This window comes from Sceloporus occidentalis, unplaced genomic scaffold (genome assembly GCF_023333645.1).
Source record: "Sceloporus occidentalis isolate IW3139 unplaced genomic scaffold, rSceOcc1.0.p SCAF_9, whole genome shotgun sequence".
Taxonomy (NCBI): Eukaryota; Metazoa; Chordata; class Lepidosauria; order Squamata; family Phrynosomatidae; genus Sceloporus; species Sceloporus occidentalis.
Window position 1 is genome coordinate 9,476,068 of NW_028316989.1, and position 26,377 is coordinate 9,502,444.

At 40.2% G+C, this 26,377-nt stretch overlaps 1 protein-coding gene across 9 annotated transcripts in view; it reads right to left on the reverse strand.

Moving 5' to 3' along the window:
* Positions 1-26,377, reverse strand: part of LOC149306854 (homeobox protein PKNOX2) — a 262,919-nt gene that overhangs the window by 18,635 nt on the left and 217,907 nt on the right. For all 9 annotated transcript variants that reach the window (XM_089537725.1, XM_089537722.1, XM_089537717.1 and 6 more), the window contains 4 exons: positions 25,846-26,034; positions 10,040-10,169; positions 7,146-7,243; positions 1,902-2,021 (listed from right to left, as the gene is read on the reverse strand). In XM_089537725.1, coding sequence (XP_089393851.1) covers positions 1,902-2,021; positions 7,146-7,243; positions 10,040-10,169; positions 25,846-26,034 — 537 coding nt within the window. The remainder of the gene's footprint in view (positions 1-1,901; positions 2,022-7,145; positions 7,244-10,039; positions 10,170-25,845; positions 26,035-26,377) is intronic.

Here is a 26,377-nt window from a genome sequence, read left to right on the forward strand (position 1 = left end):
GAGGGCTGGGGAAAGCAACCAGTAAGTCAAAAGGAAGGACCATTAAAGAGCTTTCAGGAAACGTTTTGGTCACTATAAAAAGTATAATTTTGAAAATAAAAACCTGCAAATAATTGGGATGTCCTGGTAGCAGGGACAAAGGGCTTTTCCAGATGCAGCAAAACCTTTGGAAGCTTGCAGTATTTGTTGCTGCAGTTAATAATAATAATAATAATAATAATAATAATAATCCCACCCCTCTGTGCAACACAACCGTTCTCAGTATATTTAAAGAAATATACAGTGTTTCTGTTGTCCTGGACTGCTTTCTGGCAATTTGCAGCAAGAGTTGCAACATTTTATTCCCATCCTTGAGTGGATTTCTTTTACTTTTGAGACTAAACGATTTGTTTTCTTCATCTCTCCTACCTTCTCTTAATCTTTTTTTTAAAAAACAGACATATAGTGAAAAGTATTCTGAAATTGTATTTGCGCACTATAACTCTCATACGAAATACTATTCATTCTCTTTCCCCTAATCAATTTAAATTAACCCAGTATTTTCCAAAATGCAAGTAACTATACTTTCATGTTTGTACTCTCTTGGAACTCAGATGGCCAGTAAACATAGGAGATTATCAGAAGGGGGATGAGATGTCCTTGTCCAGTCCTTTTCCTTTCCTTATAGCGTGATCATAAAATGATTTTCATATGAAGTTGCGCTTATCCTGTCTGTGTCCCATCATTAAACTGCGATTGAGCACGATCGTGTGAAAGACTTTCATATGAAATCATGCATATCCTGTCATTGTCCCATCATTGAAGTGGAATTGTCCCATCCTTGCCCTTCATTTTGTATTAACGGAAGAATGCGTTAATGCAATTCCACTTCACTGACAGTTTAATGATAGGAGCAGCATGAATGTATAAATGTCTTTTGCGCAATCGCTGTCACAGACGAGATAAGGACGGGGTTTGCTCCCCTGTCTGATCATCTCCATAGATATTGTCAGTGGTGTTACTAGGGCTGGCTATTGTTTCTAAGACAGATTCAACAGAGATTAGGTGAGGGGCAGAGGAATACTATCACTAAAACAAAATGGTCTAAGTGGTTAACTAGTGTAATATTTAACACTTTGGCTTGCCTCTGCACTGCAGAAATAATCTTGTTTGACCCCACTTTCACTACCATGGCTCAGTGCTATGGAATTCTGGGAATGGTAGTTTGTCATGGCACCAGAGCAAAGGCATTTCAACATTTTCAAATGGGAAAACCTGTACAAAAGCTGAGACACCCTCTACTAATGGGGATGAGGAAGCTTACATGGCTATCTGGGGAACCCATAGGTGAGGTGGGAGCTTTAGGAAGGCCAGATTCACTCCTGAGGTTCTTCACCTACGGTTGAAATGGTGCACTTTGCTTGAACATATTCCCAACACATTTAAGCAGTGTTATAAACATCGTTTTCCTATATGCACTTTTGAAACATGCATGTTTTCTTCAGCTGTCCATGAATGTGAGGATTCCTGAGCCTTAAAAGTGTCAGACTTAAACAGTATTCCTCATGAATTCCCACAGCAGACCACCTCTACCCCATTTGCCAGGATTATTATGTGCTTGAGCTGCAGCAGTGCAAGTCATTTCTTGTCCTCCTGCATAACGAAAGTGAATCCTTAGGGATGAGCTGCCTAATTTTATCTCAAATCCACAAGGTAAAGAGCACTGTGCGTGCGCCTTAAGCCTTAAGCCTTTCTTGCCTTCTCTTTCCTGACTATTATGAAGAGGTTTTGTGCTTATGATCCCAGATAAGCAAAGCACTTCATCAACACAAACAGCGAGCACCCTTCAAGACTGGCTTCTCCTTAATGGAAAATGATCCCAAGGGGTTAATCTCTCAGACACACTTGTTGACTTCTCTCACCATAAGATGCTGAAAAAGCCAGGAGCGCATGATATTTGTGGCGTGTTTTGGCAGGACTCCCCGTTTGTTCTTTGACTTTTTATCTTCACTGTCAAGAAGAGAGGTCAGATCCAGGTTAACCTACAGGGCAGGGAGGGAAAGAAAGAAAAGCTTAAACAACAATGCAGGTAAAAAAGGGAAAAGAAAAAAGAGAAGAGCCAGGGTTGCTATGGTGACTGAATTCACAAGTCAGTCCGATTTCATGGTGGCTCCATGAAGCTACTGTGAGTATTGTGCTGTTCGGAGGCAAGAGCAAAACTAACACAAGGGATTGCAATGTTTACTTGGAATTTGTTTTTAAAGAGAGATCAATACCCTCTTCTCCTGTGTCTACCGCTGCATCCGCACTGCCGAAATAATTTGCGTTGATCCTGCTTTAACTGCCATGGCTCAATGCTATGGAATTTGTTGTGGCACCAGAACTATGCTAATTCCAACGAGAATAAAAACACTGAATCAGTGGTTGAATGATAGGTCAATGACTATGTAACTCAGTGAGACTAGTCAGCCTGATTCCATGGGTAAACCCTAGTTGTGACTAGCAACTGGATTAAGGCCAAAGTGTACACAAAACAATGTGCACCTTTAAAAATGCAAACAGCTAAAATGTGCACAGATGAAAAAGTGCGCACAAACAAGCTGTAGTCAATAGCAGAGAGGTGTGAAAAACACATTAAAAATAAGCACAGGAAAAAATTTACACAAAACTTCACAGTTTAGTGGAAAACAAGGACAGGAAGAAAAAGCAGGCAGGATCTGGAGATATGTAATGAAAATGAGATGCTGAGGTTTTCATTCCACTCTTTTCTGAGTTTACAATATCTTGGAGAAAGGAATGGTAAGAAATGGTTAGGAAGGTTGACTTTTACACAGAAGATGCCTCACAAGGCCTTTCTAGTTAGCACCACATTCCCAGAAACTATCATTTCCTTCCAGGGATCATGGATCACTGTAGTTTTGGGAAAGTATAAAAATACAAATTCCCATGATGCATGGCCAAAAATAGCAGTTAAAAAGACCTGCAGACAGGTGCATCCCATTACTTTTTGTTGCTAAGGCATTAAGATGGCATCCTTGTATATGACATGATGGGACTGACTGACTCTTTCCATGATAGTAGTGATAGCATAGCATAGCAGGCCATGTGATTCCTATAGCTCTGTCCTCTAGTTCTTCATCTCTCCCTCAGTCTACCTAATGCCACCTAGAAGCCACCTGCTTCTAGTTCCCTCTTATATACCATAAATCCTTTTCATTTCAGCAGTATATGTGTGTTTGGGGTGGAAGGGGAAGATTGAATGACCATGTGCCCTTCTTTATGTGGGCACTCCTATGTTTGAAGAACTTGCTAAACCGCCAGATGAAAGGATAGCAGAAGTGAAGTAGCTATCAGTTAGTATCTGGACAACAGACAGAGCAGCAGCAAACAGGTTCTTCAGTCACAATTTTCCACACTATGGCCAAAGGCTATTCATTTTTGAAAGTATTGTCAACATTTTTATTATGGATGGCTTTATGTCAACTAAGATGACCACTTACACATGGCCAAAAAAGAGGAGATGCACTGATTAAGAGGGGGACAAAAGAGGAAACAAATTTGCATATCTTAATTTATATGTAAAGATTTAAATTTAGAATTTAGATGTATTGTAACCTGAAGGCACCACATCTCATCTGATCTTGGAAGCTGAGAAGGTTCTGGCTAACTTGCCTGGTTAGTACTTGGATAGAGGACTGCCAAGAAATACCAGGTGCTGTGATTTATATTACAGAGAAAGGCAATAGCAAGCAATCTCTTAGCATTTCTTACCTAGGAAAACCTAAGATATTCCTTACCTAAAACCTTAGATATTCCTTACTTAAGAAAGCACCAAATTTAGCCAAATGGAGTAGAAATCCATTAACCTCATCAAGAAACTTACCCAGGTACAGACAGACATCTTCTTTCTCAACAAATGCAAGCAACAGTGGAAGACTGTGACCAGTTGACATGTTTGGCTACTGCTCACTCTGCTGTCCACTTGCTAACAGCTGATGGACAACCTCAAAGGCCCTGATCTTCCTCTCTCAAAAAACTGAAATTTGGACTTAGCAATAGCAATGGCATTTACATTTCTATATCACTTAATACTGAACTAAGCAATCTCAGTCTAAGTGGTTTATAACATGTAAGCCAATAGCCCCCAAACAAGCTTAGTGCCAACCTATGAAAGGATGGAAGGCCGAGTTGACCTTGGAGCCCTCACGATCAAACTCACAACCTTGTGGCTGCAGTACTGGCCTTTAACAGCTGTGCCACCTGACACAGACCTAGAACTGGGCAGTCCTTCAACCAGTGGTTGCCTTCAAATAAATAGGGAATTATGCTGTAAACCGCCCTGATGTTTCGAAGGGCGGTATATAAATAAAGTTGTTGTTATTATTATTATTATTATTATTATTATTATTATTATGCCTTGACACTCCTTCCACCCCAATCATCATTGTCTAGCTGTTGACAATGCCACCCTGCAACTCAAGCAGAGGGGCTTCTGTACCATTCATTTCATGCATGTGTGTACATGAACAGATGCAGACCAGCTCAAGGTGATTGCCACCGGTGCAAAACAGCTTCTAGTCCCTTTGATTTCAATAGAAGTTGCGTCCTAATAAATAGCTTTAAAACACCCTTCAGTCAGTTAATCGGTTTTAAAAATATGCAATTCTCAATAGGATTATTCACAAGACAGCAAAGAAACATCTTCTTGTCTTGAAAAAGAGCAGCAGATAAAAAGAAAAGAAGATTCAAAGATCTTGGGAAGCAGAAAGAGAGAAGTTTTAATGAGGTTGCAGGAAACTGGAGTTTCAACGTCAAGGCTTTTTTTTTAACACACACATACTTTTTTTAAGGTCCTTCATAAAAAACATTTCTCCTGCATGAATTAAACATCAGGATGGCAGCCCTGTGTCAGGTATAAATGATTCCCCCAGGTGCCGCTTGGGATGTATTGCAAGGCCTGGGCTGAATAAATTACCCAGGCAATACAGAAATAACATTAGGAGTCCTTGTCCAGGGCTTCGCCAGTGCCACAATATTCCCAGCATACTTGTATTCAACAGATCTGATCAATTTCACTCTAAGATCTGAGCTAGCAACAGCTTTTAGACATTAAAAAGAATGGAGATTCAGGTTTTGTTTTTTTGCCTCCTTATCCCTGCTTGGATAGGAACCTGGGATAGAACAATTCTGCCAGTGCCTTTTTCAAGATTTTTAAAAAATTGATATTCATTTTTTTAAAATGAAAAAAAAAAATGGAGAGAGAGAGCCAGGGAGATTTAAAAAGAACTGATCAGGTGCTATCACATTCCCACAAGTGCTGACTCAGTAAGAAATGGCATCAATGCTTGCTCTTAAAAAAAAATACACCCCAAAATCCTAAGCCTTGTATGATTTGCTTCTCATTAATACAAAATAGGACAGGGGAGAATAACTAGGACACATTTCAAGAAGCAGGCAAGGATTTCCACATGCAAAACAGAGGTGAGGAAACTAGCATGGAACACCATTCCTTGCTACAAGAAGATCTCAATTATTTATATGTCTCCATTGTTAAAAAAGGTAACAATTTGTTGTTTTGCTTTTTAATCGTGGAAACATGGTGGTATTGTTATGGCTACTTTGGTACTGGTTTGCACTCTCATCCCAACATCACCTCTGGGTGGAGCTACATGATATGATACAACATAAGGAATAGCTATGTTACTTTGAGGCCTGATACCTTTTACAAACGATTCCAAATACAGGTTGACAGTTGTTTCTCTTGCTTTGGTAACTAAAATTTTCAAACAAGTAAGACAAATGTTTTCGACACCATATTGTTACATTAAAGGTCAGTTCAATGTGTGCTCAGACCACGAAACACATTTGGACCACGATTCTATGGTTACATTTTCTTCCTCTGTTTTAAGATTATTTACGTTTGAGCATCATTAGGTGAGGTGTTGTTGGTTCATTTACATAGAGATAATTTACATAGAGATAATTAGTACATTAACATTTATTTATTTCAGCTTGGTGATAGGAAAACTCACCCCTCTCCCCTGCAAGCAGAAATGGAAATGTGTTTTTCATTCTTATTTGAAATAAATGCTTTTGTGTCAAATAATGACAAATTCCTACAGCATGGATTTATTAGCCACAATAGAATTTTCTGCATATTTAAATGTCTGTCTTTGGTCTGACTGTCTCATATTCTTCTTGTGCATCATATCCAGATGAACCCTGTTTTTCCAAACCCAACAGAATCCAAAGGGGACCTGTTCCCTAGCTGTGTGTAGGCTGCAATTTTGCTCCCATTTCCTGCAAAGACCATTCTTCCCACACTAGAAATTAGTACGGGGGAAAATGTGATATGTGGATAACTGTATGCTAAGTATCAAGCAAACAATTCATTTGGGTCTCAATTAACCGGAGAAAGGGAAATTTGATCTTGCTGAAATACATCTGACCTGAGGAAGGTCAGCTTAGTGGTGGTCTATATTTTATTAGAATTTCTAGGAGAGTCAGGTGGAGGATGTATATACAAACAAATCATAAAGACCAGCGATATATCATTATGCCAAAAAGTTTTTTTCACTGCTACAGAAAGAAAACATATGAAAAATGCTAGATGGTTCCTTCTGTGATAAAGACTCCAATCCAGTCTTTTCTGTAGGTGTTTTTGGGCCCAAACAGACAGACTGCGGGTCGCTTTGGAGGTATGCTATTTAAATGCTGCATGCTTCTTAAAAGGCCAGAAGTTTGGAACTGGAGTGTAGCTTTGACGTGGCATCCAGCCTCTTAGGAAGTATGTAGCATTTAAATAACATACCTCCAAAGTGACCTGAAGTAGCTTTACTTTGGCCTGTCTGTTTGGGTCCATAGTTTTCTTGAAAAGAGCAGGGGGGGGGGAGAGAATCCACTTGCATCTTGCATTCCAAGATATAGCACTATCTACATATATTCCTCAAAGTGTCATCCTTTGCTGAGAAATAGCTTTGTATTCAAACTGGCCATTCATAGCTTGCTGAAGAGGTCTATACCATGTTCCCCCCCTTTGAGACCTTCTCGATTTGAAAGCTGTAAAGTTCATTAGACCCTAGATGCTTCCTCCCATACTGAAGATGTCAAAATAAGGAAGTCCCATGGTCACCCTCCTCCCTGGCTTCCAGTTCCTTCAGCCTTACCTGCGTGTTCTGGATCTGAATGGCCCCTTGTGGGATTGCTTGGGTTACCACCTGGCCCTGAGACGTTACCATAGTTACAGGCTGGTAAAGGGCTCCACCTGGCAAATGATAAGATTTTACAACAGGGTTTTAGGAAGACAGCTGAAATCTATGGGCAGCAATCAATCAATCAATCAATCAATCAATCAGGTAATACTAAATATATTCCATCCAGCCTCATGTCTTTGTATTGGATGTGGTGAGAGAGAAGGATATGCAGTGGGTTGTACAACTGTACTAGAAGACATAGAACTACATTGTCATCTTTGGGTAAATGATCTCATATGCAACCCAGCTGTCTCTTACAAATAAGGATCAGGCCAAAATGGTTGGATCTGAATCACTGTCTTGTCCTTTAACTTGGGTGTATTTATTTAAAGTGTAGAAAACTGGGTGAACAAGAAGCATCCTTCTACCTCCAACAAAGACCCCAAAGACTCTTCTGGCTGACTCCCTCCCCCCCCCCCCCATAAACACATCACATTTAAAGGGTTAGGACAGACACAACAAGCGTTATTTTGTTTATGATTGGCAGCATATTTAGAAATTGTTCACAAGTGAAAGAGTATTGACTTATTCAGGAACACACAAGTGTCTTTAGCACCACTCAACAAATTGACTGATCACATCCGATGGACAAACATGATAGGGCTCATTTATTAAAAGATTATTGATATTTCCAGGTGTTCAGTTTGTACATGTGAGGACTAAAAGTGTGGCAAGCATAGAGTTCACAGGCATCTGGGGCATATGCACACAGATGTGCAATTCTTTTCTAGGTAGAGTACAGAGTTTGAAGAAATCATGTTTTTAGATTATGCCTCCCAGACTCCCCAAGGCAGCATGGCTTCTGGCCACACTATATGAGGAGTTGTGGGAGCTGAAGTTCTTCCCAAGTCCTCAGGTTCTGGTTCGTCATGAAGGTTTGCTGGGCGTTGATAGTACATTTGACAGAGCATTCCTACAAACATTTTTTGCAATCAGGAAGCCTGATAAGACAACAGTCTCAGTTTTCAGGTGGCTGGTAAGTGTGTTCAGCTGAATGTGCTTATAAACCACAAGTGGACCATTACACCGAACATGAGACGGTCTTTAGAGGAATTCACATATCCAGGCACTGTATGCTTGCTCATGGCACCTCCACTTTTATCCCTCTGGTATACAAGTATATACTGAACACCTGCATGTGAATAATAATGCTTATATCTGGTTGTGAAAGTTGGAAAGTGAAGGAAACTGACAGGAGGAAATTCAACTCATTTGAAATGTAGTGCTGGAGAAGAGTTCTGGACTGCTAAAACACGTAAAGTGGCTATTAGAGCCAATAAATCTGAACTCTAATCTTCATCCTCATTTGATTTCTTACCCAAGGCTTGAGGTGGGGTACAACAAAGATTAAAATATTTAATATTAAAATAAAAGTTCTAAAATATTAGAAGCAAATATGACTAGTATTTTGGGCATATTGTGAGACAATAACACTTGGCAAACTGGAAGATAGTAAAAAAAGAAGAAGAGCACACTACAGGTGTTTTGGTTCAGTCAAGGAAGCTATGGCCCTGAGTTTGCAAGACCTGAGGAAGGATTTCAGTTTATGTTTGACTTTTGGTTGGCTTAATTTTATTTATTTTTTAAAATTTCTTACATCTTTTTAAATGGTATGCTAATAGTGTATGTATGAGATCAGACATAACATTTTCATTTTAAAGATGCAGTCTTTGTATATGTGTGCATGCACATATACTTTCTTAGACAAAGTCTGCATTTATTTGAGTGGGACTTATTTTAGGAAAACACATCCACTGCATTCTGAAGGCTTTGTGCACAAGGAGGTGAATGTGCATTTTAATTTGTGTACAAGGCCTCCCCAAAATGCCTGACATAAATACATTCTGGAGCATCATGGGAAAATTAATATGGCATCCAGTTCTTAGCAAGTTGATATCCATTTGATGGGATTCCAAGAGCTGACCAAAGATGTGAGATGCAGATGCAGATACTGCCATCTGAATACCAACAATTCAATGTGATTGTTTGAACTTTCTGGTCTCATTCTAAGTACGATTCTAAGAAACGTACTAGTATTCAAAGGACATGTTTGAAGGCAACCACAGGCAAACAGGTGACAATAGGTTTGTTAACAGATTCTGTCCAAGGATAAAATCTTTTTAATATGCCCTCCCTTCTCTGCCAGCCCAATTTCTATGTATGGTTGTGAAAGTAGTGAAGGAAATGGACAGGAAGAAATTCTGCTCATTTGAAATGTGGGGCTGGAGATGAGTTTCTGGACTCATCATCATCATCATCATCATCATCATCATCATCATCATCATTTAATTTCTTACCCACCGCTCCCCAAGGCTCCCCAAGACAGCAGATTTGTTGTGTCACTAATGTGTACAACAGAGGTAGAATTCAAAGATATAGCCATGTTAGCCTGTAGAATCACTTTCAACATAGTCTCAGAGATGTACAACATAAGTGATACATCGTGTATATTTGTGGAAAGGAAAGCTGAAAAGCTTTTCTGGACAGCAGATCCCATAATTTCTCAGACAGCATAGCCACTGGCCATGCTTGCTAGGGGATCTAGGGAAATGTTTCCTTTTTCCAAGCTCTGAAAGGGATGTTACAGGTCAGGTGGGCAGTGGTGATAGGTAAGAGGGAATGGGTACAGGCATGGAAAAGTTTTTTAAAATACACACATGCACACACAAACTTCACAGGCAGTTTTCACAGATTGCTGTCTTGAATTATGCATTGTTCAAATCCTGCTATCTAGGGGAGTTAAAAAATACCAAGCATGCAGAAGACGCAACTAACATGGTCAATGACGTATGCTCCACGCCTCCCACCTGACACTACTTGCGAGTTGACCGTTGTCATGGAGATATTCCCCTGCTGCAATGCTGAGGCAGGTACCACAATTCCTTGGGGGTTGCTGGATACTGCAGTCATTGAGTTAGGAGAATTTTGCAGCATATCCTAGAGAGGGGCAGAGGAAGAAAAAGAAGTGAATACCCAGTCCATTGCAACTTTCCTTCTCTGTGTGCTGAGCCTCTGAAAGACATAAAATAGGAGTGTGGGGGAGTCTCCTTCTTTGGAAGTCTTAAAACAGAGTCTGGATGGCCATCTGTCAGGGGTGCTTTGAGTGGAGCATGGCAGCAGTATGGACTGGATGGCCCTTGAGGTCTCTTCCAATCCTATGATTCTATGAAGATCCTGTAGATGAGAACAAATAAGATTTCCGCCCCACAGATAATGCTATTATTGTTATGCATACATTTTCATGATGATTTCATTTATACCTCATCTTTCTTCCGGTGAACCCATCCAGTGAGTTTTATGGCTATGAGAGCATTTAGACCTTGGATCTCCCAATCCAACAGGACGCACTGGCACTGGCTCTGTCTTCCATATCTCCTTATTTAGTCCCTTTCAATGTTCAGCATCATATTTGGCGCTATGAGACACAAACGGACTGCAAGCCAGGAAGAATACTGTCCCTGTTAATTCCACCCAGGTTATTTAATTGTTTATTTAGTGTGTTTATCCCAGTAGTTACCAAGGGCCCACTGTACTGGTTGTTACAGATAACCAGTAAGCAAATGAAATAAGTGAAATGATACCCCAGAGACCCGTATGGGGAAAGGAGGATATACATATGAGAGGGAAGAGGGAGGTGGAATTAACAAGCCAAAGAGGAAAGATTGCTTTCCAGAACTTGAATAATAGCAATCTATGACCACTGCCTACTACCCAACTGTCCTGATTTCTCAGGGTCAGTCTCATAATTCTCTGTTGTCCCACTTTTTCAGCTACTTTTTAAAAGTCTCGGCTTCTCTCTCCTCTTCCCACTTTCCCTTTTTGTCCTCAAATTGCTTTGTTTGCTGAAAACTGAATTTCAAGTGCAACTCAATAGGGGAGGGGAACAATCACATTCTTCTCTGTAGGCTCAGGCAAAAGCAAACTGTTGCCACCTCTCTTAGGTTATGTGTTCTTCCTCATTAATGACTTTTGCCACCTTGACTACACTGATGTTGCTTGGCTACATGTGTCCCAGTGTTGGAGGGTATGCCATCCCATCACTGCAAGCTTGAATTTGCAGGACATTATGAACCAGGTATTCTCTTGCTTAGAAAGGTCTGCTTCCAAGGACTTCTACTCAGCTCCCACAGTATGGCACTGGAGACTCATCCTTCAGACTTGTTTAGTACATTGTACAAGCCATCTGTGCATTTTGGATGCCACTGGTCTTTCAGACAAGACACACTTCTTACCAAGACAAGCTAAATATACAGTGAGAAATTCTCCACCACAAGCTGGCATCACTATCGGTATACAGCTTGCACTGTTGGGAAAGCCCCAAAGCAAATGATGCAGAATAGAATTATTCAATTATTAAAGAAGACATTCTTGTCATTGTTTGGGATAAGAGGTCAGCATTCAATTAACACTTTTTTGTAGCTGATTAAATATTTGTCTTATCTGAGTAAACCCATACGGCATGACATTACTTTCTCAACATCGTTGCTCGGCACATAGTAAACAACCTACCAGCGCCCAGAAAAACACAAGAGCCTGAGCAAACAACCCAGCACAAACACGTTTTGGACTAGTTTTTAATTTCATTTTTCCCCTCAATGTCTGTGAATTTGTTATAGAGATGAGATCCCATATATTTCTAGCCTGGCTCCTGATTGTGAGCTGTGTTGCTTAGCTGCTTCATATAAGTTACATGTTAGGCCCACTTGGCCTGATCCAAATGTTCTGCATTTTCCAGGTTAAAACAGGGACATAATCTCCAGCTGTCCCAGTTTGGCAGAGACAGTTGCAATTAATCCTCTGTCATTCCACTTTTTCAGTAGCATTTAAAAAGTCCCAGTTTCTCCGTCCTCTTCCCACTATTATTGAAATAGTCTGATTTGCATATGGTCATTTAGATGTGTATAGAAAAAAAATAGACAAAGTAACAAAGACTAGACTACAGTTTGTTTGCCTGTTGCTCAATTTGCTGTCCAGGTATTAGGGGAACGGATAGATAACTCCAATGCTCGCTTTTCTGTGTTTCTTTATCTTTAAACCAGATTGAAACAAACAACCTTTCAAATGGAAAACACTTTCAAAGGAAAGACTATCCTCTTCAGTCCTTCAGTTGGAGGACCTTCCTTGTAGGCAAGATAAATGGTTTCCCTAAGTCAGGATTTCGTCTAAAAACCATTTGTCTAGGCACTAAAAAGTAAAGTATATTAGGTCCAGTTATTGCATGTCAGTTTACATGTTCATCCGAATAAAAAATACTTTGGCTGCAATCTTGTTGTTTCATACGGTGGTATAACCTCTAGTACTTTAGTCAAGAACTTTATGAAGGGGGGAAACAGACAGAAGGGGCGGTTTTAAGCCGTCCCTTCTGAAGATGGATTAGGGCTGTGGTAAACACACACCTTGAACCTGACTGGGGAAAAAGACAGCTTTGCCGGCCCCACCGCAGCCCCATGGCTGCTTCAGGACACTCCAGTGGCATGCGGCATCTAAACGCTGCACTGCCAGAGCATCATGCAGGGTGGCTTCAAGCCGGCTTCCTGGAGTCATTGGGACATGCGGCGTCTAAAATGTCATGCATCAATGATGCTCGGAAGTGGGCTTTTTTGGGCCGTCTGTTCTGGCCCTAACTCTGCTGATCAGCACTACAAGGATAATTTTTTAAGATTAATTTTTAATTACTCTTTAGCAGGAACAATTTAATTTACGAAGTACTATACAATCAATAATGAAACAAAAAATGAAAAGAGAAAAGAAGAAGAAAACAAAACAAAGCAAAGACATACAACCAATACACAGTTGGCCTCTGACCCCCAGTCCTGACTGTAATTAAAATAAAAATAAAAAGGACAAAAATATTATTCTGCTATTACAGGTCCACTAAATAATCTTACTAAAATGGCTAATAACCATAGCCACAGATTATTACATCGTTAGAGTTCTTATTAGTCAAAAAACCCCTAAACGGTTTCCAATCTTTCAAAATGTCTTTGCGTGGCTTATACTTTATAACCATGTTAATTTGTCATTTGGGCTAACTCAGCAACCTTGATAAGCCATTCTTCCATTGTTGGTGCTTCAGTCTATTTCCAAATATGAGCAAACAGTATTCTTGGTGCTGTTCTCATATGTCAAAGAAATAATCCATCCATAATGCCCAACAAAAACATTTCTAATAACGTTACAAAATCTACCTTTAGAATTTTTAAAATTAGGATATTAATCTTAGGACAGTAACTTTTCACCTTCTTACAAGTCCTCTACATATGAAAAAGGAGCCCTCCTTATCTTGACATACCCAACATTGATTTGAAACATTCTGGAACATTTTTGACAACTTATTGTTGGGTTAGATACCATCTACAAGTAATCTTATACAGGTTTTCTTTTAATTTACTGCACCAAGCAATTTTTAAATCTTTGGATCACATTTTTCTCATACATCTATATGGACATTATGCCCAAAATTTTGGACCCATTTTACCATGTAGTCTTTTACAGGCTCATCTTCTGTCTCTAGTTTCAAAAGCCATTTATAAACTTTTAAAATTACATGGTTATCATCTTTACAAAACTCCAAAAAACCTCATTTTCTCTAACCTCTGAGACTGCATTTCTCTCATTTTGATTAAATCTGCCCTTTAATTGCATATACGCAAATCAAGTAAGATCTTTGCCTTCCTTAAGAATAATCTCTCTCAATTTAAACCTCCACCTAATTTGTTCATAATACAAAAGAGCATCATAGAGTAACCACCTCTAATTTTTTACCCATTCTTTCCTTAAAAAGACTTCCCACAGTGAGGTAGCTAATATTATCTTATGAAAAAGTATCTTTTTACTTATACCAAACTTGTAGGAGAGCCTCTCTAATACAATAACTTTTAAACTCAGCATGTGTCTTAACTTTATCATACCAAATAACAATGCCAACCAAATCTTAAATCATGGTCTTGAAGTTCCAAGAGCCTTACATGTCTAAGCAATATCCGTTCCTTTGTGAATCAACAGGATTCATAATACAATTTGACATGAGGGACACCTAAGCTGCCCCTTTCCTTAACTATGGGCCCGTACAGACAGGCCAAAATAAAGCTGCTTCAGGTCACTTTGGAGGTATGATGTTTAAATAACAGACACATCTTAAGAGGCCAGAAGCTGTGCCAAAGTTGCACTCCAGTCCTTAGGAATGGGGCATGGCTTTGGTGTGGCTTCCAGCCTCTTAGGATGCATGCAGCATTTAAACAGCATACCCCCAAAGTGACCCGAAACAGCTTTATTTTGGCCTGTCTGTTTGGGCCCATAGTGTGTTTCTTTGCCTGCCAGACAAAGGTAGAAATTCCTTTCTGCCATTACACTGATGCTGCTGCATGAACTGATGTGCAGCTGAAGTCCTTTGCAATTTAAGTGGGCTACTTCATTTCTCATAGAATAGGATTATAGAAGAGTTAGAGATGGAACTGCCAGACTGAAATTTCTTCAGTAGGGTTTAAAAAAATCCTTGTCTTTATGTAAGGTCTCCAGGGCCCTATCTATCCTTTTTTATACTGGTCCCCCACATAGGAGAAGGTGACACCCCTATTTAAGTGTGAATGCACGTAGAAGATGAATTTAATATTCTGTGGATGATCACACTAGACAAACATGCTTATTCAAATTTTAATGGAAGGCAAACATAATAAGACTGGAAAAAACAGCCTTTGAAAACTTAAATGTTCTCATGAATTCTCAGTGTTTCCTAAATGGAAAGACTAATTTTTAAAAACAACCACCCCAGGTATGTGTGCGAGAGAAAAAGTGGGGAGAATAATATGGTTATTGCACATATTAAGGTTTTTTAAAATATTTTCATTAATGACCAGGTCCAGAAGTTTGGGATGGCAAATCCTACACTGCCTTACCATCCTCCATGCTGGATGGAACTGAAGGCAATGGTGGACAGAGAGAAAAAGTTTTTCCACTTTTGACTTAAAGGTTAGTACAGTACACCATTTACAATTATTTGAGTGGACATCTCTGTTATTGCTAAGTGATGGATTTATCCTCAGGTTTTATCCAAAGGTTTGTTTCCTCAAATGGAAATGAATTTGATATTGCTGAATTACAAACCCCATTACCCCAAACACTGGTCATGGATCTTGGAATAATGGGAACTGTAGTCCCATAATATTTGAGGTCCCATGATCAGGGAAGGCTGCTCTTAAGTTTCCCAGTAACAGCATTCCTGTTTTTTCACCCTACCACAGCTGAAAATTCCCATGGTCTGGATTTTCTACTTCCATTTCTCTGCCAGTGTGAGCACCATCATTATCAGATAAGGACATGTATAGTCGAGAACATGTATAGAAGAGAAAATTCTGCAGGCAGTGATGACAGAAGTGACATTCAGAGGGGTTATCTTATTATCATTATTATTTGTAGCAGGAGCAGCAGCAGCAGTAATATCCCTCTCTTTTCCCAAAACTGGGACCCAGAGCAACTCAAAATATTACAATTAACAACATTCAAAAAGCTTATCCATTCTAAAGAACCAGTAAAGTCCTTGCACCATGTTTACTGTTGTGTAACCTGTCCGGATTTTTCATGATTGGGCAGGCTATACATAATAATAATAATAATAATAATAATAATAATTGGCGGTATCCAGACCGGCACTTTGCACCTGCCTGGATACGTGCTAGGGTTGCCTTGGGGCATCCTTTCCAGACGCCTCGCAACCCTAGCACATAACCGCGGTGTTGTAATAGCGGCGCCCTGTCTACATGGGCGCCGCCATTACGACATCACGGCTGCGCTGCCTCCAAACGGAGCGGCATGGGCGTGACACATGCACGCTGCTGCAGGGCACTTGTGGCACCCTTTCAGCGGCGCCGGAAGGAGCTCTGTTTTGGAGCTCCTTTCGCCGTTTGTGTTACTGGCACAGCCTTTACAGGGCTGCACCAGCAATACAAAAGAGAATTCTCTCCCTCCCCGCCACTGTCGGGGTGTCCTTGGGGCATGAAGCCCCAAGGACTCCCCTTTCCAGGCTGCGGGGAAGCGGCTTTTTGCTGCTTCCCCGCAGCCTGGAAAAGCAGTGGATTGGGGCCTCTGGGTCTGCTGCTGTGGCCGCTGAGGGCCTGATCCATCGGGGAAAGGGGTGGGTGCAGGCTACCCCAAAGGGGTGGTCTGTATCCCGCCATTATTTTTATGTGGATCTGTCAAAGTTTCATTGAGATAATGTGTCTGCAGCTCCAGGCTAAATGGAACGGAGTTCTGATTCACATAACTGCCAGTAGTGGTTTAGAAAAAAGGGTATATAGAAAACATAGCTCAGGGCTTTTCTCAGAGAAGGAGGAGGAAACTCACCTGTCACAGTGTTAATTGCAGAAGGTGAGAGCAAGACCTTCAGGTTTTACCATTGTTTGTGAGAGAGAATAAGGAAAATAATCAAGCAGAGGCTAGAAACTCTTTCTTTAAAGGTTTCTTACTTCATTTTAGCAATGTAAGTGGTAGGGTGTCTTTCCACGATGTTTTGACATTTCTAATTAAATGTTAAAAGACAGGACAACCAAAATGATCAAGGGACTGGAGCAACTGGACTCCTCAGGATTATGTATGTGGTGAAGAAAGCAGGGATAGAGAAAAGCATATACATACTGAGTTCCTAGGCTCTGTTGTAATACCAGAACCTGGAGTCATCCACTGAAGTAAAATGGTTGGTGAGTCAGGGCAGTGGAAGGAAGTACAGTCACCCCTCCCAACTCGCGGAGGATCCATTCCGGACCACCCCACAAAAACGGCGACTTGCACATATGCAACGGTCATAGAGAATAATGGTGTGCTCACCCGTGGAGCATACGCAGGGCTGTGCATGGGCACGCACACCCATTTTAAAGACAGCAGCTCATCCCTCCCGCAAAGAGTGAGATTACCAACCGCACATATGGAGGGATGACTGTACTCTTTCACCCAATGCATAATTAAACCAAGGAATTCATGGCCACAAGATGGGATGATGGCTGCTAACTTCAATGGTTTTAAAGTCTGTCTTGCTTCCCTGGTATGGAATTGTTAGTGCTCCCTTTTGATTTCTCAGCTCCTTGGCAAGAGGCTGTCCTTCCAGCTGTGGCTGATAAAGGGCTGCTTCCCTTCCTTACCACATCCTAACTGAGGCACAATGAGGTTGGGGAATAAGAGAGGGAATTATGGGGAGAAAAAAAGAAACCCTGTGCTTTCTTGTCCATGGCAAGCAGTTGACAAAGCAATTCCCAAGCAGGCTCATCTTATATCTAACTTCAACTTCAGTAGAGTGGTTTTGTTTTATTTTTTCATCTTTTACTTTGGATTCCCTTAGGTCAGAACCTGGAAATGTTACTGTTTGGACTCCAGTTCCCAGAATCCTTTTGCCAGCAAGTAACCATGCTAGCGGTATATTCTGAGGGCTATAAAAGTAGTATTTCCAAGCTCTGTACCTGTATTTCTCCAAAAAGCAAGGAATGGGGTACTGAAAACAAGAGACACTGTACTAGATAGTGTCTCAGATTAAAGAGAAACAGGGATTAGGGGTATCTATGGCACCCACAATTCCTTCTCCCAAATCAGTCATGCAAATTAATCTGATGTGCATCATTCTTGTGTTCTTAGCCAAATACATTTTTGGTTGAATCCTTAGCAAGCCACAGAACGGAGGCCGCCCAGTTTATTGGCACAGTGGGGAAGATGAAAGCCCCCAGCATCCTGGAGCCAGAATTGAGCATGGGGTTTAATATTCATTTTTTCCTTTCCCTGAGACAACTTCTTCCTCTCTCTGTGTGTAACATGAATCTGAGTAATTAACAACTTGAGAAAAACATTAGCAAGCTGCCTTCAACAAAGCTGGCAGCCGAGTGGAATTTTTATCCTGCTGTATCATTTTCCAGTGGGGAGCAACCTCACCATGAGCGCAGATGATGACTCTTCTATTTCAAGCTGCTGGGATTAATTCTGAACCATGACGAATTTCACACTCATGTCTTTTCCCCCCATTTTTTTTCTTTTTCTCTCCCTCCTCTCTCAAAAGAGGTGTACTTAATGTCAAGTTGCGATGGAAAAATCCCTGACCTCAGTTTTCCAGTTGCTGTATTGCTATCTCCATTGAGAGGCAGTCCTTTTCTGGAACCCTTTTTCCAGTTGCAGAATTTTAAATTGAAATTAGCTCCCCCCTCCTTGGTTTGCTTTAGGAGAGAAAAAAAAATCTAGAAACAAAGTATACTTTTCTTAATTTAATGCATCCTGTTAGATTGCATGGAAGCAGCTGAGGATGACTTCATGCATCAACAGTGTTCAGTTTGCAGGTGAAATTTTCACAGGTGGAAAACTAAAAGAAGAATGTTCTGTGTCTTTTCCTTCCTCCCCAATGCTTGAAAAAATCACAACGAACCTGATAGAAAAGGAGGAAGACAACCCAAATCTGGAGTGGGGTTAGCAATGAAGGCAGTATGAAGGCAAGGGATGTGGATACTCATTAGAAGGAAGGAAGGAAGATGGATGTGGTGATTATTACCAATCACGAGTACTATGTGTGATGTGATAACTGGAATCATAGAAAGAAGTGGTTCAGAGTCCTAAACTAGATCTAAAAAGACAAGGTGACTTAAAGACTTGTAGGTTTGTACTGTATACAAGTCTTTCATTTCCATTCTGTATTTTCTAGGCAGCTTGTAGCAAACAGATAGTTCTTAGATCAGCACTGTAACATCTCAGAGTGATCCTGCTGAGAGATGTGTCTGTGTGTCAATGCGTTTCTTACAAAAAATGTTCAAGTGCTTGCTTCAGCTCTGTGAGGGTCCTTGGGTAAGGTTTCTCAGTGCCAATGTCACCAGCTGCTGCTGCTGCTCTTCTTTCTCTTTCTTATCTTAGCAACCACTTGCTATTTTGGCAGGCACAATGTATCTGCACCGCACAATTATAATAGTTTGATACAACTTTAACTGCCAGGTCTCTGTGATATGGAATCGTGGGAATTCTAGTTTGGTGACAACCAAAAGGAGAGATGAATAAGAAATAAACATTGTTATCATTGTTGTTACTAATACTACTATTATTACTACTTAGGTTTCTTACTGGAGACGTTCTAGAAGTTCTCTAATAATCCTTTGTTTTCCTAGATGTTTTGGAGTTCAGTTTCCAGAATAGCTGACCATTACCTATGCTTTCTAAAGTCCAAAACATCTGGAAGGCCAAAGTTTTTAACCTCTATTCTTATCTATTTGGAACTATGGCACTGCAGCCTTCTTGCAAATAATTCTAAGGATGCCACCAAACTACAAATTCCAGTATGGAACCCAAATGATTAAGTGATATCAAACTGCTATAATAGGGGTAGTGCCAACATAATGAGGAAGTCATTGGAAACATGTACTGGCTCTTCTTTTTCTCACCCCATTGCCCAAGTTAGAAGAAGGTGAACAAGGTGAACAGACTCAGTGGCATCACTAGGGCTGGCGTTACCTGAAGTGGTAACTCATGGTGTCACCACCCCATTGACCTCTTGTCATCCCACACCATGCAAAATTCTTAGTAATCTTGTTTGTACTTATGTTACTCATAAATCTCAATTCCCGAGTATCATTGAATGTAATGGTAATAGTTGTGATACAAACAACAAGCAAAATTAAAATTGTGAAGTCGAAGGCTTTCATGGCCGGCATCCATAGGTTTTTTTGTGGGGTTTTTGGGCTATGTGGCTATGTTCTAGAAGGGTTTATGGCAAAACGTCAGGAATAAACTCTTCTAGAACATGGCCACATAGCCCACCCCCCCCTCCCCAAATTAAAATTATACCTTTGAATCACAATATCATACACACAGCCAACATGTGTTTAGTTTCATGCAATTAAAGTGAAAATTTGGTAAGGCGTGATGTTTTTAAAGGAAATTTAAAAAGGAGTTTAAATATATATATATATATATATATATATATATATTACATTTTCTATTTATTAAAAAAAAAACTGGAAATGCTCCCTTCTTCTTCAGTATTTTAAAGAGACACAAGCGAGTGCCACAACCTGTCTCTGCCCAAAGGGAGATGTTTGGGGAGCAGTGGTGTCACCTCCCCTTTGGGTGTCACCTGCTGTGGTTTGCACCCCCCGTCCTCCTAGTGATGCCCCTGAAAAAAAGCTGATGAATGAGGAGGTTGCAGTGCCAAGTCTACCAGGGGATCTTGTCAATAGGTATGCTGGAGTGTGGTCCTTTTGTAGCTGCCCAGCCATGTCTTCCCCTTTGCTACTCTTGGAAATGGGATAACTGATTTTAGTATTATTTGTAGTAATATAAATTTCTTGTCAACTCATTGTAATTTTTTCATCTACTTATTTGTATTAATGTCTCTCTAGAATAGTGTTATATATGAGCTGAGTAATGAGAGTGAGAGAGAAAGATACCAGAGTACAAGTATGTAGCTGGAAGTGCTAAGCTGATGGTCCCTCAGGAGTGGCACTACCGATTCTCATTATTCTAGCATTTGCACCCATCATTGGGAGTAACTTTGAAAGGTCATGTGGTTTTGAGAGGGAGTAATTAACATTTCCGAACTTTTAATGATCAAATGCCCAGTGACCTCTTCAGCACTGGGATTTTAAATGGTATGGGGAGAAGAAAATCGAAGTAGGGAGCTTGGATGCTAAATTGCCAGGTGTTCCCAAGCTCTCATTATTCGAACATCAATGTGCAAGACCCTCCAACCTATTCACTGCATACTCTTGAGCTGGGCGTCCAGTATAAACCTCCATCCACCACATGCAAATATTGCATAGCCTAGAAAATTTATTTATTTCAGGACTATAAGTCTCAGAATTACCAGAAAGCATGGACACCAGTTGAGGATCCTGTAGATCAAATAAACAAACAAACAAACAAACAAACAAACAAACAAACAAACAAACTCTTTTAAATCTTTTAAAATAAAAAGCCTAACATTTCCCTGTGTCATTTTGAAGAACTTCTCTTATGGAGAGGTTTTTCCATCCTCAAATGCCCAACTCCACAGAGACAGATGCATCTGGAGTCACATAACTTAGAGAGAAGGGACCCTGAAGGTCTGACCTGTTGTTCAGTGTAGGATCCACAGTGCACTATGCAGTTACAGCATCCCTGACAGATGGTCATCCTTGTTATTGTTGTGTGCCTTCAAGTTGCTTTTGACTTATGGAGACCATAAGGTGGACCTATCATAGGCTTTCTGAAGGTAAGGGTGTGTACTTGCCCAAAATCACCCAGTGGGTTTCCTTGGCCAAGCAGGGATATGAACCCTGATCTCCAAAGTCATAGTCCAACACTTAAACCCCTTAGGATGCATCCACACTGCAGAAATAATCCAGGGTGACACCATTTTAACTGCCACGGCTCAATGCAATGGAATTCTGGGATTTGTAGTTTGTTGTGACATCAGAGCTCTGCTACAATTCCTAGAATTCCATAGTATTGAACCATGGCAGCTAAAGTGGTGTCAAACCAGATTATTTCTGCAGTGCGGATGCAACCAATGACAGGATATACTTTCTATTTTAATTATAGAAATAGATTTTATGAATTTATGTTTCTACCTATCAATTACCATAAACAAATGTTATGCAACTCAACCTCCTCTTTTGTTTCTCTCTCTCGTTGTTGTTGTTGAAACGCCCTTCTTCTTTGGGGGGAATACACACTGGCCTTTCCCCAGCCTGCCTTAGTCAAACTTGATGCAGAAAACATGGCTCATGTTTGTTCCTTGGTTATAATGAAATGTGATGCTTCCTCGCAGCCTTCTAGCACATCACCTTCGCCTGAGCCGACAACATGTTTAACTAATTTTAGCCGAAACGTGTGAACTTCTCCCCAGCAGTTGGTGAAATGTGTCATCTGAGCAGCCCCACACGCAGAAGAGGAGTAGAGCTGCTCCCCTGCAACAGAAGAATGCCTTGCAAAAATGTCAGGTTGAGGGAAGGAGGGGTTTCGTGCCTCTCCAAGGGCCTGATTATTTCCAAAGACTGGTGCTAATTTTCTGATATGATCCTCACATCTTTGTGAGGCGCTAAATCCTCATTACTTTTCCTGACCGATGCATTCTAATTAGATCAACACTTTAAAAAAAAATTCACAATAGCCACAGGACGGCTTTCCATCTCATTAACTCCTCACATATTATTTTCATGAAAATTACTGATAAAAATGTGCATCTCCATTTGCTGGGACTTGGAGCCTCGTCGGCTCATATCTAACATCTCTCTCATCGCCCGGGATGCGAGGCGTTGCTATGGCGACTCGCAATAATAGAAACTAATAAATTACAAACGAGATGCTCGTTGAGCAATTATTGTTCTCCTTTATGCAAGTTTCTTGCTAATTTTGATCATAAGGGAAACTACAATAAAGCAGTAAAGGAATATTAAGTCCATTTCTACAGAATATTTGAAAACATGGACAGGCTGGCTTTTTTTTTTTAAGATCAATGATTAAGTGATTTAGATATTTCAGTAAAGCTAAATGGGAAATAAACTTTTAAAGTCTCTCTCTTTCTCCTGTTGGAAAAGTCTCTGCATCTAGACACCATGGCCTTTACATTACCTCGTTCTGCCACAGAGAAAGAAAGATGTTAGCATAACACCTTAGGTGCATTAAGCATGGATCAGGCACCTACAAAAGAGACATTACATCCTTAGGACTGGAGCATTGCTTTGGCACAGCTTCCGGCCTCTTAGGATACATGCATCATTAAAACAGCATACCTCCAAAGTGACTCAAAGCAGTTTTATTTTGGCCTGTCTGTATCGGCTCCTAGTTTCAGTCCATTTTGCATGTCTACTCAGAAGTAAACTCTATTGGCCACATAAAGGTACCCCTGATTTGTGGATTTGGAGGGTGTTTTGTACTTTGGCATATGGTCAACACAACTACCCCTGAATATGTCTATTGAGTTTAATTTAACTTACTCTCAGGTAATTGGGTTTAGGAATGCAGCCTACAAGGGCTAATTGTTGCCTTCCTCAGCAACTTGAGCAACTAGTTTGGCGAATCCAAGAAGCAGGGCTTTTTTCTCTGTACCAGCATTTTGACTGTGCAACTCTGTACCAATGAATTTATTCTGTTATGGTGTTTTCCGTTACACCTCCAAGGTGCAACTCTCTGTCCCCAACCTTCCTTATCTTTATAACAAACCAGTGAAGAAAGCTGAAGCTGAGAGGAGCTGGCATGCTGTTGATTAGTTCCAACTAGAGTAGATCCATTAAGTCAGTTGTTGAACATGCAGATAAAGCTAATGGATTCAATGAAACTATTATAGTGTAAAATTCTAGGCTAAATTGTAGACTAAAAGTCAACTAGAGGATGTTGGGCCCAAGAGATTTATGTTCTATGTGGGGGATTCTGACTGAGGTTTTCTTGGTCCTAGTTTTATACTCTCTTTCTCACCCCATAGAACATCAAAAGATACTTTGATAGGCTTGGGACTGGACAAAAGATTATTATCCAACTAGGTACAGCTTGGCATATTGTTTCATTAAGTAGAAAGGAGGAACACTGCCATAGGAGATTAAGTGGCCCAAATAGACCAGGTGATGGTTGGAGAGGACTCATCCAAGTTCTCCTTCTTCCTTTAGCCAGGAAGAGGGGGCCGTGTATCTTTTGTATGAAATGTACAACAAAGTCACATGGCAGAGAAAAGCATAGAATTGCATTTGGGCCTTGTAAACATTTCACTCTGCTGGCTGTCTCTCTATAGATCTGATGTAGGAACAATGGTCTTGGGATCTTTGTAGGAATGCTTTAAACTATGCCTTCCCAGATATTCAACATGTTTTTTTTTGTAACTTAACAGAAGTATCACAAAACATATTTACTAGGCACATATATCCTTACCTTGCATGACATGTTTTTACAAAAGAGAAAAATAAAGTCTGCAAAGTACACAAATGACATTAGGATTAAGCAAAGCATGATTAACCCATGATAGAGATCTATGGAGAATTTCTTGTAGGGGGAATAATTTTTATCTCCAATTGTTGTCTCAAAATATTTTTTGTCGTGAAATGTTTTGACTCCAAATGTTTCCAAAGAGGAAATTTGAGAATAAATAAAAGGACAGAATTGTTGCTGCTTGATTCGATTCATATTCACTCAGATGTAGGCTCCCCTGTTCTCCACTGAATTTATTTCCAACATGTCCATCTCATTCCAGCTTGAGTGCTTGGTTTCTCTTAATTTTTTACATGGACACATTGTTACATGCCCACATTTCAGTAATCAAAACCTGAATATTTTAAAAAGCAGACATCAGAACGCACATATAATATGGCAGTGTATATTAGCTGTTGCATTAATGCATGACATATATTTTGGAGTGCCATTACTCTTGATAAAATCCACTTATTCTAAATTATTTTTTTAAACCCACATTGCTGCCAAGTATGAGTAAATGCATTTTCCTGTATTCTTCAACCACTTCACTGGTTGAGTAGGAGCATTAATGAATAGCTAATAATAAATATGGCAAGAAGACCCTTGATTTAGTGTTATTGATGAACCTTCTTCTCATGGGCATTCAAAATGTCATCATTCAAGTGGTGGCATAGCTCAAAAGCTTGGTAAGAGACTGGGCTATGAATAAGGGCTATGAAAGCCTGAGAAACAAGGTGCTTTTTCTGTCATTAAGCCTGAGATGTCATGTTCTTTTTCTGTTATTTTCTCCCCAAAAGGTATTATGGAGGATCATAACACTAACTTACATTGCATGACTGTTGTAAGGATTTCAGCTAAATGATGCACGTGAAATGCTCTGAACACTTTAAAGTTCTATGGAAGTATTTGTGATTGCTTATTTCAGAACAGCTAGAATAGAACTAGATAACAGCTAATTTAAACAGCAATGAAGCATCATTGTATTAATGAGAGCCAGAATGGTGTAGTGGTTGAAATGTTGGACAAGGACTCTGGGAGATCAAGGTTCATGAAAAAGCCCAAGTGACCTTTGTTAAGCACCCTTGCACCCTCCATCCTATATTTTAGGGCCTTTATATCTGGAGATAGCATGTTTTTGAGAGATTAATGACCTTTCAGGGACACTAGGTCAGGTTCCCAGGAAAAAAGGAACCTTTCCCCCAAGGAATGTGTACATCCAGGTAAACAAAACCATCAAAACTACAGTTCTCCTTCCTTTCCCCAGGTAATCTGCATTTCCTCTTTAAAAAAGATCTCTTTGCACACAAAACAATAAGACAGCCTCTGTGTTCCCTACCCCTGTTGTGTCCCCAGCCAAACATTCCCCTCCATCCATCTCAGAGACATCTTAATCCAATCACTGTTTTTGTCACACTAAAATTAAAGTCACCAACCAGTCCGACTGTCGACTCCTGGAAAAGACATTCAACCTTTTACAATCAAATAAAGGTGTTCTGGCATCTCATCCTATGGGGAAACCAAGAGGGTGAATTCTGGATCCCAGGAAGACCAGTTGTAACCTTTGCTTCTGAGGTTCCCCATCCCTATTTTTTTTTTAGCCCACAAACAAAATTAACACACAATTACAGCCCAACCTTTTTGATGGAAATATGAAAGTTGTGGAAGAAAAAACTTTTTTAAAAAACAAGGAAATAAGTTGTATTGGATATTTTCCAGCCATTACCTGTGCGTGTAGGTTAATGGAGGACTGGTTCGGGGAGTAAGGCCCCCCAAGGTCATTCCTGAGTAGGTTGTCGCTGTGCATCTTAGTTTTGAGGCAGGTGATGTAACGATTACAAAAGTCCTTGCACAATTCATTCACCTTCTCCAACTCCAGTAGATGAATCCTCAGGACCTGAATGGCTTTCACCATCTGGAGATGATTAAACAAAGAGCAACTGTTCAATCACATATAGGAAACATAGGATTTTTTTTGTAAACGCTGCAGTCTGAAGACGTTGATATTCACTAATCTAAACAATAGTACATATTGTCTAGATTAATCAGTGAAACCTGCCTGATTGAAATGGCATCTTTGTGTTTGATCAAGCAGATTTTAATTTTGGTGTTGGGTTATTTCAAAATCCCATTTGAGACCAGTATGTCAGGAGTTCCTGCATCTCAGGAGTTCCTGCATCCATGACAAACATAGGCCTATCCCAACTGGTCTCCAAGCCCACACACTCAGCAAGTCATGCTCTTGGTGGTGTTTTCAT